A 15,377-nucleotide genomic window follows, 5' to 3' on the forward strand; every position below is an offset into this window, starting at 1 on the left:
CTTGAGCCAGTTGGCCATGACGTTAGAGGTCTTCTGCTCTCCTCCTGTATCAGCCTCACCTGTATTTATGTGATATTTTGGAGCTTTCAAAAAAAAAACTCACTGTGCTTCAGAAATAACTGCCTCTCTTTGTCGTAAATTATTTCAATCACCGCAAATAAGTAATCCATCAAATAGAAGATGACTGTTGTCGTCTCATGATTTTAATCCCCCAGATCTGCTGATTTTCTCATCTTCACACAGAAAATTGTTATAAATTCAGGTTGTTTTGGATTTAACCTCTCGGCTTCGATTGCAATACTTCAGTTTTTGTGCTCCTCCACACAGCCCTCATATCATATTCTGCATGCATGCTTGTGTTTGTAGGTGGGAGGGGTTTCCTTTTGAAACCAGCTTGTTAGCATTGTTAGCATTCATCAGTGGAACCTGTGAGGTCTTTAAGCTACAAACTACTAATGAGTTTGTTACAAGTTAATGAGGTGCTGTGATCAATGGGCACTGCCGGCCACAAAACTAATGAGCGGATTTGTTTTAGTGAGGCTGATAACAGTGCTAATGTCTGCAAATTGGGTGAGAGGGTGAGAAAAACCACCCACACACCACTGTGCCAATCAAGTCGTATTGTTTTTTTAGAAATTGGTCGTATGATTATGTTGCTCATTTCACATGATTTACCAAACAAAACATTCAACGATATAAAAAACTGGACAAATTAACAGAGAATATAGAAAAAAAACTGACATTTTTAGGTATTTGCTGTATTCGCTGCAAATCGTTGTCAGGTGCTGAGAGTTTTTCAATTTAGTCGGATATTGACAGAGACAATTGAAATTTCAGTCAAGGTTGGAACAACTTTAAAGGTATTGTTGAATTTTTCGGTCTCCCTCTGTTCAGACTTTAGTCCCGCTCCTCTTTTGCCACAGAGTTTACTCCTGCTTCCTCCACACATCACATTCCAGGTGTAATTTCCTCGGCTGCAGTGGTCAGTCGGCAGAGATAAATCATTTGCTGCAGCCATTTGTCTAAATGTCCATTCCCTCCGCCCACATGTTGACCCCTTTTACAGGAAGTTGCACGAGCACAAACGCCGAGTATGCCACTTTTCTTCTGTTTTACCTGCGTGAAGCCACTTAAGGTCCTGTTGTAAATAAGGAAAGCAATTCTTCTGTTTAGTGCCTAAAGAAAATCCTTGTGTCAATGGTTTCAGGAGGTTGTAGTGGTGTAGTTAGATGAGATAAGGGACTGGGAATAAAAAGCTTGTTAGCTCAAAAGTAAAGTGCAGGAGCCTGATTAATTACGCAGTGTATTAGTCAAGTCACCTTTGCATTCAGTCGAAAGTGGGCTAAAACGGCATAAATCAGATATTTTTGCCACCTTTTCTCGTGCCCATTGTACTGTCTGCTACAACCCGGCCTCCTGCCTCTGTCTGTCTGCGAGTGTTTGCGGATTGATGCGAGTCTGGTCGGCCGGGGTCAGACGTTTAACACGGAGACCTGATCTCTTCATCCTCAGATTAGATATTTATCGCATGGCTCTGATCCCATCAGCTCGTCACTGACCCGGCTCCATGTTTGTTTACAGCTGTCTTAAAGTTCTGACCCCCCCAGTCACTGTGGTCCTGACTTGTCAATGCGTCACACTGTTTTCTTGTGGTGGGCTTCTCCGACTCGTTCCCTCACACACCTTGACTTAACCCACGGTTGTTCGCTTTATTCTGCCTTTCTGCCTCCTCCTGTTCTCCCTTCTCATATTCCTCCTTTCTGCCCTTTCCCTCTTTTACAGCCCCCTCCTGTCAATCACCCTCTCTTCTTTTATTATTCCATATCCCTCCCACATCACGCCGCTCCTTTCCTTTCTTTTCCCTCCTTTATTTCATCATCCACTTCTGTCGTCTTTTGTTTTCCTGTCCGTGATCTTGACAATGTGTCCTCTTGGCTCAAACTTGTTCTGAGAGCAGGGGAATTGCACTGAAAGGGCACATCCTGCATTCGGAATGATCTGGGTTTGCACAAGCCCTGAAAGATATCTCAGTGGTGAAGGACGGTGAGATTATAGGGTTGTGTTTTTGCTGCTGTAACTGCACCACTGTTTTTTCCCACATCCTCCACTTGCCTCCTTTTTCCAACAAATATTAAATTGAAGGCCACTTTACTGCAAGGATGCAACAACCTCCTAACAGCCTCTATCTGACACTGTGGTCTTTTCTCTCTTGTAATTGGCAACTATAAAAAAGTACCGCTGCACTTTTGGCCTTTGTCTCCTCTGCACACTGTTAGCCCAGCGAATACATGATATAAATTTCCACGAAGAATCGATAAATCCGAGGTGAAGCAGAAATACTTTCATGTAGATCTTGCACTTGTGTTGCACCGCAGAACAACTTGCGAGGCGAATGAAATATGTGGTTTGAGTGTCTTGTGGGCCGGGTAATAAATATGGAGTATTTATTCCTGCATGTGATTCCTCTAGGTGCTGCTTTTGGTTTGTGCTTTTAGTTCTAGTTCAAAAAGACGAGCATCTTCCTCCACAAAGTTCAGTTCATTTAATCTCTACAGGTCGTTATGTGAAATTTACAGAAAATAAAATCAGAGTTTACATCTTAATTTGGACAGGGAATTATGTTTTTTACTTGTCTTGGCTTGTCTCTTCTCATCTCCGGCCAAACTAAACGTATCTGGTGTAGAAGAGGACAGAGCTGAGCAGCTGGTTGCTTTAAAAGTCTGCTAAATTGCCTTTCCACCCTAATTTATGAAAACCTTTGTATGGACCTGTACCTGAACTTGGAATGGACCATTAGCTTAATCCCTTCTCCCTCAGAGAAGCCTATAAAACCTTTTGGCCAGGTACCAAATCTACAAAGAAGCTGAGAGCTCAATTGCCTTGTTTGTTGGGGAGTTCATCTTGTTGTGTGTAGGATAGAAAGTGAACTTGTTCCTGTCAGCTATAGCAAGTAATACATCCCAAATCCAATAAACTCCACACTAATTTACTACCAACAAAATGTAGGTACATTTACTATCCACATATATAAATGCCTCTGTGTTTGTGGAGTAAATCCTGGTTTGATCCTCAGCAAAGCACAGTAGAGTCATTCAGTGTCAAATCATCACACTTTTGGGCTGAAATAAATCTAAACCAAACTTTCTGAAGGTCTTGGTGAACTTCTGTGAAAATTTGATTTTTTTCTTTTTTTTTGCAATTATAATCACTCATGATGTTATTTTTTATATTGGGGATAACACTATGTTTAGGTATATGTAGAGGTGGAAAAGAGCTTTAATATTATATGAGAAACATTTATGTGGGACCTATAGTAAAGGACATATAACCAGTCAAAGTCAGAGTTCCCCAAAAAAGTTGATCAGTCCATATCTCCCAGTTGCCCCTTAGCAACAACACATGAGGTCTATGTAAATATATATAACAGCATTCTGTAGCAAATTTGTCCTTTTTTGTCCTAGTGAAAATATCAATGATGATATATCGCAGTGCGTGACTTCACAACTTAATATTCCTTGTGTTCTTAGTTTCACACGTTTTGTGAGAGTAAGACAGACTTCTCTGTCTGGCTTCCTAACGAAAATGGATTAAATAAATTAAATAGATAATTGCAAACAGACAGAGGTAAAAATGTGGCTTTGCTTTATAATTGCTGTATACTGGAGCTAACAGATGGCCTGCAATTCTGGCATCACCACTGCAGAACTCCTCTTTTCACCTCTAGGTTGATGGTTCAAATCCTGAATGACCTTGAAGCCCCTATGCCCTTTTAGAACCACACTACTGCCAACCATCTGTCTGTCCTGTACTGGGGGAAATAAAGTGGCATCTGAATTATTACCGCTGGATGTAAATATCTGCCTGTTTTCACCTCTGGTTTGGGACCTGGTCTCTGGGCTTTTAGCTCAGGGTCACCGATACAGCTGCTCATCACAAGGTTATTCTTCATGTGTTGTGTGTCAGGCTAAATAAAGGGGAGACATGGAATTGAGCTGTGAAGCAACAAACGGCAATTTGATAACATCATTATTGTGATGTTCTCTTAAAAGAGTAGATATTGTTGGATCTCAAACATTTATAGACATTGTCTCTTATTAAAGAATGAATATTTTATCTGAAATTACTTGATGAGCCTTTCCAGCTTTATGCAAATTCTTAATGGCAAATCTTCTGAGATCTTTGGCTTGTGTGATTTGTCAAACTCAAGATGTGGCTCTAACTCACACAACTCCACACTTGTCAGACTTCTCAGACCTATTCAATTGTTATCAGCCGTAACTTAGATGAAGATCTGACCATATTTTATGACAGAATTACACATACCCTACATGCACATAATTGCAAATGGTTAACTTACTTTTTAATGCCATTCTGCACCAGTGTCTACTCTAGCGATGGTTCAAGCTGGTACACTATGTACCATCTTGTCATGCATGGTACAATACTCCGGTATTAGTTTCTAGGTCACATTATTGCTGCACATAGTTCTTTTTGAGTCAATAAGCCCTAAGGCACATGAAACCCAGTCCAACATTAAATCCATAAAAGAAATCCATAAGATGCAGTTTTTCATAGATATTACTTGAAAAGCAGATATTTTTTTGGCCCAAGTATTTTCATTCCCATCAGTCACTATTCCTCGTAGGGTTCTTCCCTCTATCGTGCTTCTGTTACTTACTTCCCCCATTGTCTTTGCTCCAGGCCACAGAGAGCGAGCTGGGAGATGTGGACCTGTCTGGACTTCCAGAGGCTGCGGTGGACAGCGAGGAAGAGGAGGAGGAGGATGAGGACCTGGAGAGAGCTTCGGACACTCTTTTGGGTCGAGATCTAGTCCGGGAGTGTCTGGAAAAAGACCCGGCCGACCGCAACGATGACGACATCGGTCAGTGTAACGCTGCGCTGCTCATAATCAAGTCTTTTGTTGCCTTTGTGTCCAATTAAAACATTGAATTCTGTAAAGCAGGATTTAATTTGCTTGAAAAGTCTTGACACCACTTTTCCTCTTAAAACAACAAATTAATATTAGATTAAAACTGACGGAGCTGAAATGAAAAGTAGGGATTAACATGTTTGTGCTTGTCACGTTTTTCTTTGGTAGAAAAACGTGACAAGCACCCTTGGTTTCTATTATTATTCTCCTTGTTCATGAGATAGCACACAGATACCATCTATCATTCAGTAAGCACACGCAGAGGAGATACACAAATGCACCACTTGCAAAAAGACCCCTCACCGTGGTCTCTAAACACCGCCGCCCCTTCAGGGTATATTTTTAAGCAGGCAATCAGAGCGACGACCTCGTAGCGGGACCCAGTGGGGTTCAGGAGGAGAAGGTGACCACATCAGAGAGCTGAGAGGAGTTGTAAAGGCCTGGCCTGCTGTGTGCCTAATGGGAGCCTGGCCTTCTCCACTGGCTGGTTCCACTCACAGCTCATTCAGAGGAAGGAGAGGAGTTAAGAGGGGAGGACCCAAGTTACACCTGGACTCACAAATCTTTAAATAACCAAATACATTAATCTTCATTAATAAAGTTTACTAGAGTTCAGTTTAGCACAGTTTTAATTGCATTTTATTTTACCCGCTCAGTTACTCTGGAAGTCTTTTCTTAAATCTTTGGAGAGAGATATTCTCATTTGGTATCAGAGGTGTTAAAATTCGGGAACCTGAAGGCTGGCAGCCATCCAAAGAGGCCTGATAAATGTGAGAGGTTGTGAGATTATTACACGAACAATGAAACTGAAATTACATTTCTACTTTGCACAGTCTTCTTTCTTTCTTATATTAAATCCTGGACAGTTGTTCTTGTTCAAATTAACTTTTTTTATATAGGTGTTGACAGTTGCTCTGGTGAATTATGAGAGAATGGCTTGCTTTCAAAAGGAACCATTTAAACACAGTTTGTTTCAGAAGTGCTGCTGCTGCATGTAGTCGTCGTTGGAAAAATTAGTGTATACTATATATGTATTTGTCTTTTACCTGTTTCACAAGAACTCACGTTTGTCACTGTCTTTCCCGTCTCCCCTTTTGCACCAAACAGAGCAACTGCTGGAGTTCATGCACCAGCTGCCTGCCTTCGCCAACATGACCATGTCTGTGCGGAGGGACTTGTGCAGCGTCATGGTGTTTGAGGTAGTGGAGCAGGCCGGCACAGTCATACTGCACAACAAACAAGAGGTATGATTGGACAAGTGACACACAGCAACAGAAGTGACTGTAAAAGTTCTACAAAAAACACAGAGAGTTTTGAAAGTGATGTTATGAATTCAAGGGTTTAGGAATTATTTAAAAAAAAAAGTATTTTATCCAGAAATGAGATATTACAATGGTTTTAAGGATACAATCTCTTTTCCTGCATATCTCACTTAGATTAGTCACTCACAGAGTAAGTATGAAATGTGAAATTAGTTTTTCTATTATTATATTTTGCATCATTAAGGCACTGAATTTAGTAGGATAGTTATATTAGTTATCTTTATTCATTCAGGAAGACGCTGATTCTAAATTGGGTCGTTAATGTAATCACAGTTAAAGCATATTAAATTTCTCTTTCTTGGCAAAAAAGTAATGTAACCTTCTAAAATACACACACACACACACAGTGACTCGCAGTAAGCAAAATGCAAATGTTTGTATAATGGAAAACAGAGGTGTTCTATGTATTGACATATCTTTTTTCCATTTCTACACACACACATTTTCTCACCATCTTCCAGTCTATCCAAAGCTGCAGATACAGATACTGGCATATGGAAAGTCGCTGCAGAGTGAAAGCCCCGTCAATCACTCGAGCTGCTACACGGCTAATTGATTAAGTTACATGCTTGAGAGACGGGCGCCCTGTCATGGCTTTTTGGTTACAGAACAGACAGGGTGATAAATGGCAATGAACTGGCGGACGCTAAAGCTTCAGGAGGATGAGAAATCGGCCTCAGTGAGACAGATCCATACAGACAGCATCCATGCACAGGCAGTGCACATAGCCATGCATGTATGTGCCTCACTACTGTTTGTGTCGAGTCAGTTGACAGACAGGTCTCCTCCCCGCCACCTTTTCTCTGTGGACTCAAGTTGAAGGTCAAAGTGAAGAGCTCGGCTCCTCTCACAAGTGAACATGAATCTGCTCAGAGAAGAGAGTGAGGTAGGGAATAAAAAGTCTAAAGTGGTCAAACAGAAGTAGAAAGTGCTTCAGGGGACAGAATGGAAGAGAAAATGGCAGAAAGGACCACAAGGGAAACCAGCAAGTTTTCTCTCTATCCATGTAATGTGAAGTTGACAAATAGTAGCTTACCTTCCTTTGCAGGCCTCCATAAATATTCATGACGAAAATATGATTGTTTATATGCAATGAGAAACTTTATTGTATGCGGACTTCATGAAAATAGCATCTAGAGCACTTTTGTGTACAAATATCGATGGTTGATTACTTCGCCTCACCTCTTACCACTTCATCACTGCTGGGGAAGAATGAGAGTGACAGGCTGACGTGAAAAAAAGAATAGAGGAGAAATGAGGAGCGATGAGGGAAGTTTGATTTTCTCTGCGGGAAACGGTGAGAGAGAAAATGCAATGGGGAGGGATAGATGGTTGTGGAGTTGGCCCAGGGCTCATTCAGCCATTCACTCACACTCTGGATGGATGAATGGTTTATGTTATATTCTGCCTGCCAGCATCTCCTTGTCAAAAGCCACCGCTGGAGACACAAAACCTCTCCAGTCTCCACCGCCACAGTCAAACACACCCCTCACAACACACGTCATTCGCTCAATAAACTACATGTCATTAATGTCATTCTTGTGCAGCTACAGGTCTGATGCTTGAATAGTTCCTTTAAACACATCAGATGTTTGTTGTGAATACAAGAGGAGTTTATAAGGAGAGCAATAACAAGATACAAAGAGGAGCATTAATAATCTCTGCAGACTTTAAATGCTTGACGTTGTATGTTGGATTATTTTGACGTTTCCACGCACCTCTCCTGCAGCTGGACCTCTGGTATGTTATCCTGAATGGGGCGGTTGAGATCAGCCACCCAGAAGCAAGAGTGGAGACTCTTTGTATGGGCAACAGTTTCGGGATCTCCGCCTCCCTGGACAAACAGTACATGAACGGAGAAGTTCGCACCAAGGGGGACGACTGTCAGGTAAGAACGAGAAATATAGACAAAAAACCTCATTAACTTTTGAACGGCTTGGGACAAGAATCTTATGTGCATTTACATCCTTACTGTAACCATTACTGGAAAGGGAATTTAGGTTGAAATATAAAGTTTTAATAGCATTGCCTTTGCAATACATACATCAAATCTGACAAATCTATTGTGCATTGTCATGAAGTAGTGTATTTTCTCTGATAGTGTTTGCGAATAGTCTTTGCAGGTTGTTCACTGAAAGCCAGTCTTGATATAGAACTGACATATTGAGCTCATGACTTTATAAAGGTATACAAACTGAGCATTACTTGTGATGTCTCTCTGTCCACACTGCCCAGTTCCCTCACCGCACGCATCATTTCCTGTCTTAAGATACACAGGAAGCTGAAGAGCTCAGCGAGGCAAATGCAGAAACTTTTTATTTCGTCGAGGGAAGCGCAGCAAGTGAAAAGTCATGTCTTGACGCTTTCGCTTCAGTTTGACAGAACAGGAAGTTAGTTTAACTGAAGTGTGAAGTTGTGTTAAAAGATACTTCTGCAAAATGGGTAGATGAGAGAATTTTGGACGACCATACTTATTTATTTGATTTAGTCAGTGAGGGAAACAGTGCTGTGGACCTTCCTCCATCCATCGCTCCATCCCATGCCTCTCGCCACAAACCCTCATGTCTCTTCCGTGCTGTTGTCCGAGTACCCAACTGTGGTGCGGAGCAGCATTTTGCTCTACTACAAGTTCATACGCTGTCCCCATGTCATCCTCGACAAGTTCGTGTGCATCGCCCAGGAGGACTACTGGCGCATCCTCAACCATGTGGAGAAGAACATGCACAAGGTGGAGGAGGAGGGGGAGATCGTGATGGTGAAGGAGCACCGCGAGCTGGACCGCAGCGGGACCAGGAAGGGACACATCGTCATCAAGGTCAGTGGTTTTCAAAAGTGACGTGTTGTGAGATTTCAAGGAAGCTGGGGATCGATCAGTGTTCTAGGAAGCATTTTGCTCCTCTGAAGTGTGAAGGGGCGAAAGGACGGATGAGTTCAAACGTAAGTAGGGGTTTAACCTTGTGCAGGAACGTGTCCTCACCAAGTCGAGATACAAGGAAGGTTTAAGGGCTAAGGTAAAAGTTAAGCTTAAGACCAGTAAACTAATAAGCACATTTAATCCCCCTGTAATCTTCTAATTACTTTGTAAACCTGAAAATTTAAGTTCTCACCTTTTTCCAGTATTGTGTTCTATATACACTGAAATGCCGTAGTTTGATTTGAGTCCCATCATCATGAATCACACACAGAATCCTGCAAAAAACATCAATGCAGCTGTTCTGTGTTCTTAGTTGATTATTGAGAGGCACCGTTCGCACTATTTGTGTTTGCCAGAGCATTTTCTTGTATGCGCTCAAAGGCCTTTTGATCCTCTCCTCGAGCCTCCTGAGGCAGACACGTATTGATCGGATAATGGGCCTGAATGATTCTTTTGGCTGCCACTCCGAGGAAGGCTGCTGGCTCCAAAAAAATGCATCCAGTGGAGATGAGTCAATTCACAAGTGTTAGCGTTTCCGCTTCTGTTTTTGGCTTTGTTCTTGTCTGTGTCAGACAAAAGTGGATGGCTCTCTGGTTTCTGTTCCCTGTCAAATGGCTCTGGTGACATTAACAAAAACAGGATTGTACATCTGTCATTTATGAATAAATTCTGTTATGTAAACATCAAATCGGGAATTGAGTCCCTGATATTGCAGGTGTTTGGTCTTTAATCCACAGCAATAATTCTCTGCATCAAAAGCGTGTGCGTGCGTGCGTGTGTGTGTACTTTATCGGTGGGTGAATGACACTTCAGTTCAACAGCAACATCTTTATATTCTATATCCTTGTCACTTTTCTGATTAATGTTGACATAATGTATTCAAGTCGGTGTGTGCATGTGTTCTTGTGCCTTCAGCGGCTTCAGTGTGTGTGTGCGTGCATGTATAGATTACGTTTGCCCTTGTGTCATTTCAGCTGTCCAACACGTGCATGCATCAGTGTGCACTGTATGTTTTTCTCCGTGTGCCCATATTTGTGTTTCTTTCTCACCCTAGGGAACCCCGGAGCGTCTGATCATGCACCTGGTGGAGGAGCCGTCGGTGGTTGACCCCACGTACATCGAAGACTTCCTGCTGACCTACAGGACCTTTCTGTCAAATCCCATGGAGGTCGGCAGGAAACTGCTGGAGTGGTTCAAGGTGGACAGTCTCCGGGACACAGTGAGTGTTTGTGTGCTTGTATTGCTGTCCTTGTTCCTGTTTAATTCTAAACCATTGCTGTGAGGACATTTTATTTAGTCCTCCTCCTCTGAAGGGCTGTTTGATGGTTCCATGATTAAGATGAGATTTAGCTTCCGGTTTGGTGCTAAGGGCTAGGGAATGTTTTATGTTAATGAGGGTCCTTACAAGAAGAGAAAGACAAACGGGCATGCGCGGTCAGCTGACTTTGGAAGTTTCGGGTATGGTTGTACAATATGTGAAAGAATGCACCAATTTGTATCTGCACCATAGGCTGAATATAAAGATGGACAAAGCGTCTCCACTTCCCCCGCTATCCAGAAATATGCTTGACTGAACACGTGACCAGTCATCTGCATGTTTAAGGCAGTCTCTATCTGACTAAAACCACACATATTCATGCACGTTCATGGGAATTCACGTGTTGTGCCGCTCACATGCCGATCAATACAAGTTCAGCCAGCTCAGCTGTCCTTGAGCCCGGCGGCGATTTGTTCATGCCTGACACTCCCATTGTCCATAACCGCTTTAACCTAAGATTAGTCTTGTACCGTCAATAGTCTTTATGTGGTTGTCATTCAAGCTTATAATTTTCAGCTCCATTAAACAGGATCTAATCCCGTACAGAACGAGCAGCGAGGAAGTAGCCACATATGGAACGAGAAGGGATGAAAAACCAAAGAGAGAAGAGAAAGGGGACATTGATTGATTCTCTGTGTTGATGTATCGGTTGCCGCTCTGACCTTTTACGAATCCCAGAACAATGTTGCCACTGGTGTAAATTTGCAGACATGATTGCTTCTGAATGTTCTTTGATTTACATCTTTCTTCTTATAAACTGTCGGTTAACGTGTTTTCTCTGCAGCTGTGTGCATGGTCATTATTTATCATTCCTGCTGTTGAATGAATGTAGAATGTATTTATTTACCATCCCAGAAAATAAAGATGGATGGAGCTATTTGGACGGAATAAAAACATAAATGCACCATTTGTAAAACTCAAAGTAACAGCTTTCTTATTCGGCTGAAATTCAAAATTTTCATACACATATGTATAAATGTATATATATATAATGTATGTATATATACACACACACACACACATTGCTGAACAACTAGTCATTGAACACTACACAGAACTACCAGTTCCTGAGGCCCTGAAATGTTGTTAACAATCACCTCTGACCCAACATCTACAATAAAACCGCTCAGTAAGCGCTCTCGACGAATTTCTCCTCAGAGCAGGTCACGGTGAAATAATCCAAGGTCTTTTTGAAGAACGGGAGATTGAAAATAACTTGTTACAGGAACTGTGCTAACATGTTTCTCGGCTGAATAAAGCTCTCGTTGTGTCTCAACAGGTAACGAGAATAGTGCTGCTGTGGGTCAACAACCACTTCAATGACTTTGAGGGTGACCCGGCAATGACACGCTTTCTGGAGGAGTTTGAAAAAAATCTAGAAGTATCAGTAAGTTCAAACAGCAATCTTTACTTAGTTTCTATTCTAATGAATTTGAGCTGCAACAGAGTAAGTCTTTCATGTTGTCATTTTTACAGAGATTAGTTCACACACTAACTCCTTTTGTTTATTTTGCTCCTAGAATCTTCTACTTCTGTTAAATTGTATTATTTCATTAAAACTTCTTTATATAGCAAAAAAAATGTCTCATAAGAACAGATAAAACGATTATCTTATTATTTGCGTTCTCATGCAAAACCAAACTGCTTTGAAATCAACTCTATGCATTTACAACATGATGACTTTTGCCAGTTGTTTTACATTAACAAGTAAATTGCGTACCTTTGGAGACGAAAGACAATTTAAATGCAAGACTCCCAATGCTCATCGTTTTCCTATTTTCCTCTCTCGTCAGAAAATGAAGGGCCATTTGCGGCTCCTGAACATAGCGTGCGCTGCCAAGGCTAAGTGGCGTCAGATCACTCTGCAGAAGGCGTCCAGGGAGTCGCCGCTCTACTTCAGCGTGCAGGGCGGCAGCGAGAGAGGATTCGGCATCTTTGTGGAGTCGGTGGAGGAAGGGAGCAAGGCTGCGGAGGCTGGACTCAAACGGGGAGATCAGGTGAGAGGACGTAATGCAACATTATGTGCCATGAAACAGAATGGTGCTTTATGATTTGATGCAATTCTGCTGCTTTTAATGAGAAGAAGAAGTAAAATTACACTATTGCAATTAGCCAGTTCATCCCTTTAAGTATTCAGGTTGTGTTTTCATTTAGAGAGAAAAGCATTTATAAAGCCCATATGTGTTTCAACCTGAGAAACCCTTGAAAGTGGTGGTTATGGGCCAGTGTGGTTGTCAGTTGTACCTCACTCTCCCTCATAAACCAAAGTTTTGCTCCATCACTATTGTAGCAAGTCGTTTATTGTGTTTGTGGCAAGTTGGTCAGACACATCTGCCCAAAGCAAGCTTTAATGTCCAAAAGCATTCATACACCTCAAACCTGGACTTGGTTGACTGCATAATGGGAATTTTCATTGTGAAGAGTAAGACACTGAATAGGCCAGTTTTAGGGTAAGAGGAGATTTAATCAGGAGACTGGTCAGTATTTAGGAAAAGGAAGCAGATACAGTAAAGGGAGGCCCTAATAGTTGACCTGCTTCATTTTCTAATACAACAACTTAAAGATCACAAACGTCACAGTGGAGTGAAACAAACTTGATTTAAATGGACTAAAAACCTTATTTAAAGAGCACAGCTCATTAGTGCACTCCATAAAGTCTGGTACAGATACAGAGGAACTATATATATGCGCACCTAACTACCAAGTAGCCAAATATGTGATCCTTGCTAGATGGAACAGTCTTATATCCTGCAGTATCTCGGTGTGTATGCTTCCTTGATCTTATTCTGAACCATTAGGTGTGGGTTATCTTACTCTTAATGTTGTTGATGGACAAACACTTTAAATTAGTTTTTGGTCGTGGTGCAGTCTCTCTAATCGCCACAGTATACAACTTTACTCATGTTCCTACTCTTGATTCTTTGTTGCAGGTCCGATGCTTTCACATTCATGATTTAAAACGATCTATATTACCTGAAACAGCATTTTTTCTTGCTGACTGCTTCTTTTTCTATATGTTAATTAGTGCAAACTACAGATTCATCTCTTCTAAAGGTGGTGTGGATTGAATGTGGTCAAATAATTCTGGCCATTAGCCACACTCCGCCGCATACCTCATTTCTTTGTGTTATTCAAGAGGACAGGATATACATTTTTCACTCTTGCATTTAGTTAGGTGCTTACAGATTTGCTGAGTGCAGAAACTTAATGTCATGAAAGCGAAGCAGAATATAAATGATGTATTTCAGATGTCAGTGGAGGATAATCTAAAAGTTTGTTTTTTAGGGGGGAAATGTTATTGTTCCCATAGAGTCAAACTAGAGTCCAGACAAATCCCTACAAGGGTCCATGTCTACCTGTGTCCCTGTGCTTCAGACATTTTTAATTCAACTCTGCTATGAACATCTTCCTTGTTTCAGATCATGGAGATCAATGGTCAGAACTTTGAGAACATCTCCTTCTCCAAAGCTGTTGACATCCTGAGAACCAACACTCACCTCTCTCTCACGGCTAAAACCAACATATTTGGTGAGTGATTTGCTCTCAATCACACAGAACTGCACAAATACCTCCTATCTAATCATTTGAGTTGGTGGTCAATCCTCTTTCTCCTCTCTCTGCACATTCATCCTTCTAGTCTTCAAAGAGCTCCTCAGTAGGATCGTGCATGAGAAGAAGAATGGCGTCCCTCATATTCCCAAGATCCAGGAGAAAAAAGGGAACCGCTTCTCCATCCCCGACCTTCCAGGGGACATGGAGTTCCCTACGGACCACAAGAGCACCAGGAAAATGAAGGCCAACACGGTGTCAGGAGGACGCAACAAGATCCGGAAGATGCTGGAGAAGACGCGCTTCACCATCCTGCCACCCAAACCTTTCAGGTAAGAGGATTGATGTGAACACTGCAGCCTGAAGCATTACGTACAGCGTTAAAGAAATGAATCAAAAGTTAGATATTCCAATCTAAATGTATTTTTTTTAGCTGGACTGATCATGTTCCAGCACTTCATACCAGAATATCTGTGTGTGAAAGATAGAGTTGTGATGCACCATTGGTCGGCTGGCTTGGGAAGGGGAGTTTCCCCATTGGCCATTTGCACCTTAATGTGGCTGAAATCTCAACACAGCCATTGTGTTTTGTGATTTTTGTCAGACGATGTTGTTGTTATAAAATCAGGATTATAGCTGTGTGCGGAGCAGCAGCTTGGAAATGGCCTGGAAGTGACTGGTGGGGAACATCTTGTCTTAATGGGCCTTGTCTCAGTCACCACTTCAAACTTGATCTTTTAGTGTATATGTGATCAGAGCGAGTAGAAGAGAAGACAACACAGAGAGAGAGAGAGAGAGAGAGAGACTGCAAATAAAAATGCAATACTTGGTCTTCACACAATCATACAGTCATATTAGAGTGATGGACATGTGTCTTGAATTATTTTACAGCACAGATGTGGCAGTAACAGCCAAAACTACAAGAACATTTTGAATATAGTCAAATGATGAGCAACAAACGCAATGCGGCATGAATTGAATCTCACAAGGGAGATCTTCTCACAGGGGAGCTTTAAAAGATGTGAGTTCAAGTGGATTCACTCTCTACCTCATACCTGAATCTAAGAACTCTTCCATGAAAAAGCACTTTAAAGGAAGTTGGCCGGGCCGGATCATCTCTGCTCTCTCTGTGGCGGTATTGTATCAAGCTGTGACCATCTGCAGGTGGGAAATATTAGCGGCGTGAGCAGAAATCTAAGCCTTTAGCTTCCCCGATAAACCAAACTGCTTATTTTACCTCACAATGTGAGAGAGAAGCACATTTCAGCCCTGAGTAGGAAATTTAGCAATTTTTCCCAATTCTGTCATCCTTACCTACATTTTTTATTGAAGTTGGAGCACACA

General features: G+C 41.7%; 1 protein-coding gene across 11 annotated transcripts in view; it reads left to right on the top strand.

The window, feature by feature from the left end:
* rapgef6 (Rap guanine nucleotide exchange factor (GEF) 6) overlaps nucleotides 1-15,377 on the top strand; it is a 138,126-nt gene that overhangs the window by 88,309 nt on the left and 34,440 nt on the right. For all 11 annotated transcript variants that reach the window (XM_035177908.2, XM_035177911.2, XM_035177909.2 and 8 more), the window contains 9 exons: nucleotides 4,702-4,882; nucleotides 6,038-6,174; nucleotides 7,982-8,140; nucleotides 8,915-9,067; nucleotides 10,221-10,385; nucleotides 11,764-11,871; nucleotides 12,278-12,481; nucleotides 13,904-14,012; nucleotides 14,122-14,365. In XM_035177908.2, coding sequence (XP_035033799.2) covers nucleotides 4,702-4,882; nucleotides 6,038-6,174; nucleotides 7,982-8,140; nucleotides 8,915-9,067; nucleotides 10,221-10,385; nucleotides 11,764-11,871; nucleotides 12,278-12,481; nucleotides 13,904-14,012; nucleotides 14,122-14,365 — 1,460 coding nt within the window. The remainder of the gene's footprint in view (nucleotides 1-4,701; nucleotides 4,883-6,037; nucleotides 6,175-7,981; nucleotides 8,141-8,914; nucleotides 9,068-10,220; nucleotides 10,386-11,763; nucleotides 11,872-12,277; nucleotides 12,482-13,903; nucleotides 14,013-14,121; nucleotides 14,366-15,377) is intronic.

This window comes from Hippoglossus stenolepis, chromosome 15 (genome assembly GCF_022539355.2).
Source record: "Hippoglossus stenolepis isolate QCI-W04-F060 chromosome 15, HSTE1.2, whole genome shotgun sequence".
NCBI lineage: Eukaryota > Metazoa > Chordata > Actinopteri > Pleuronectiformes > Pleuronectidae > Hippoglossus > Hippoglossus stenolepis.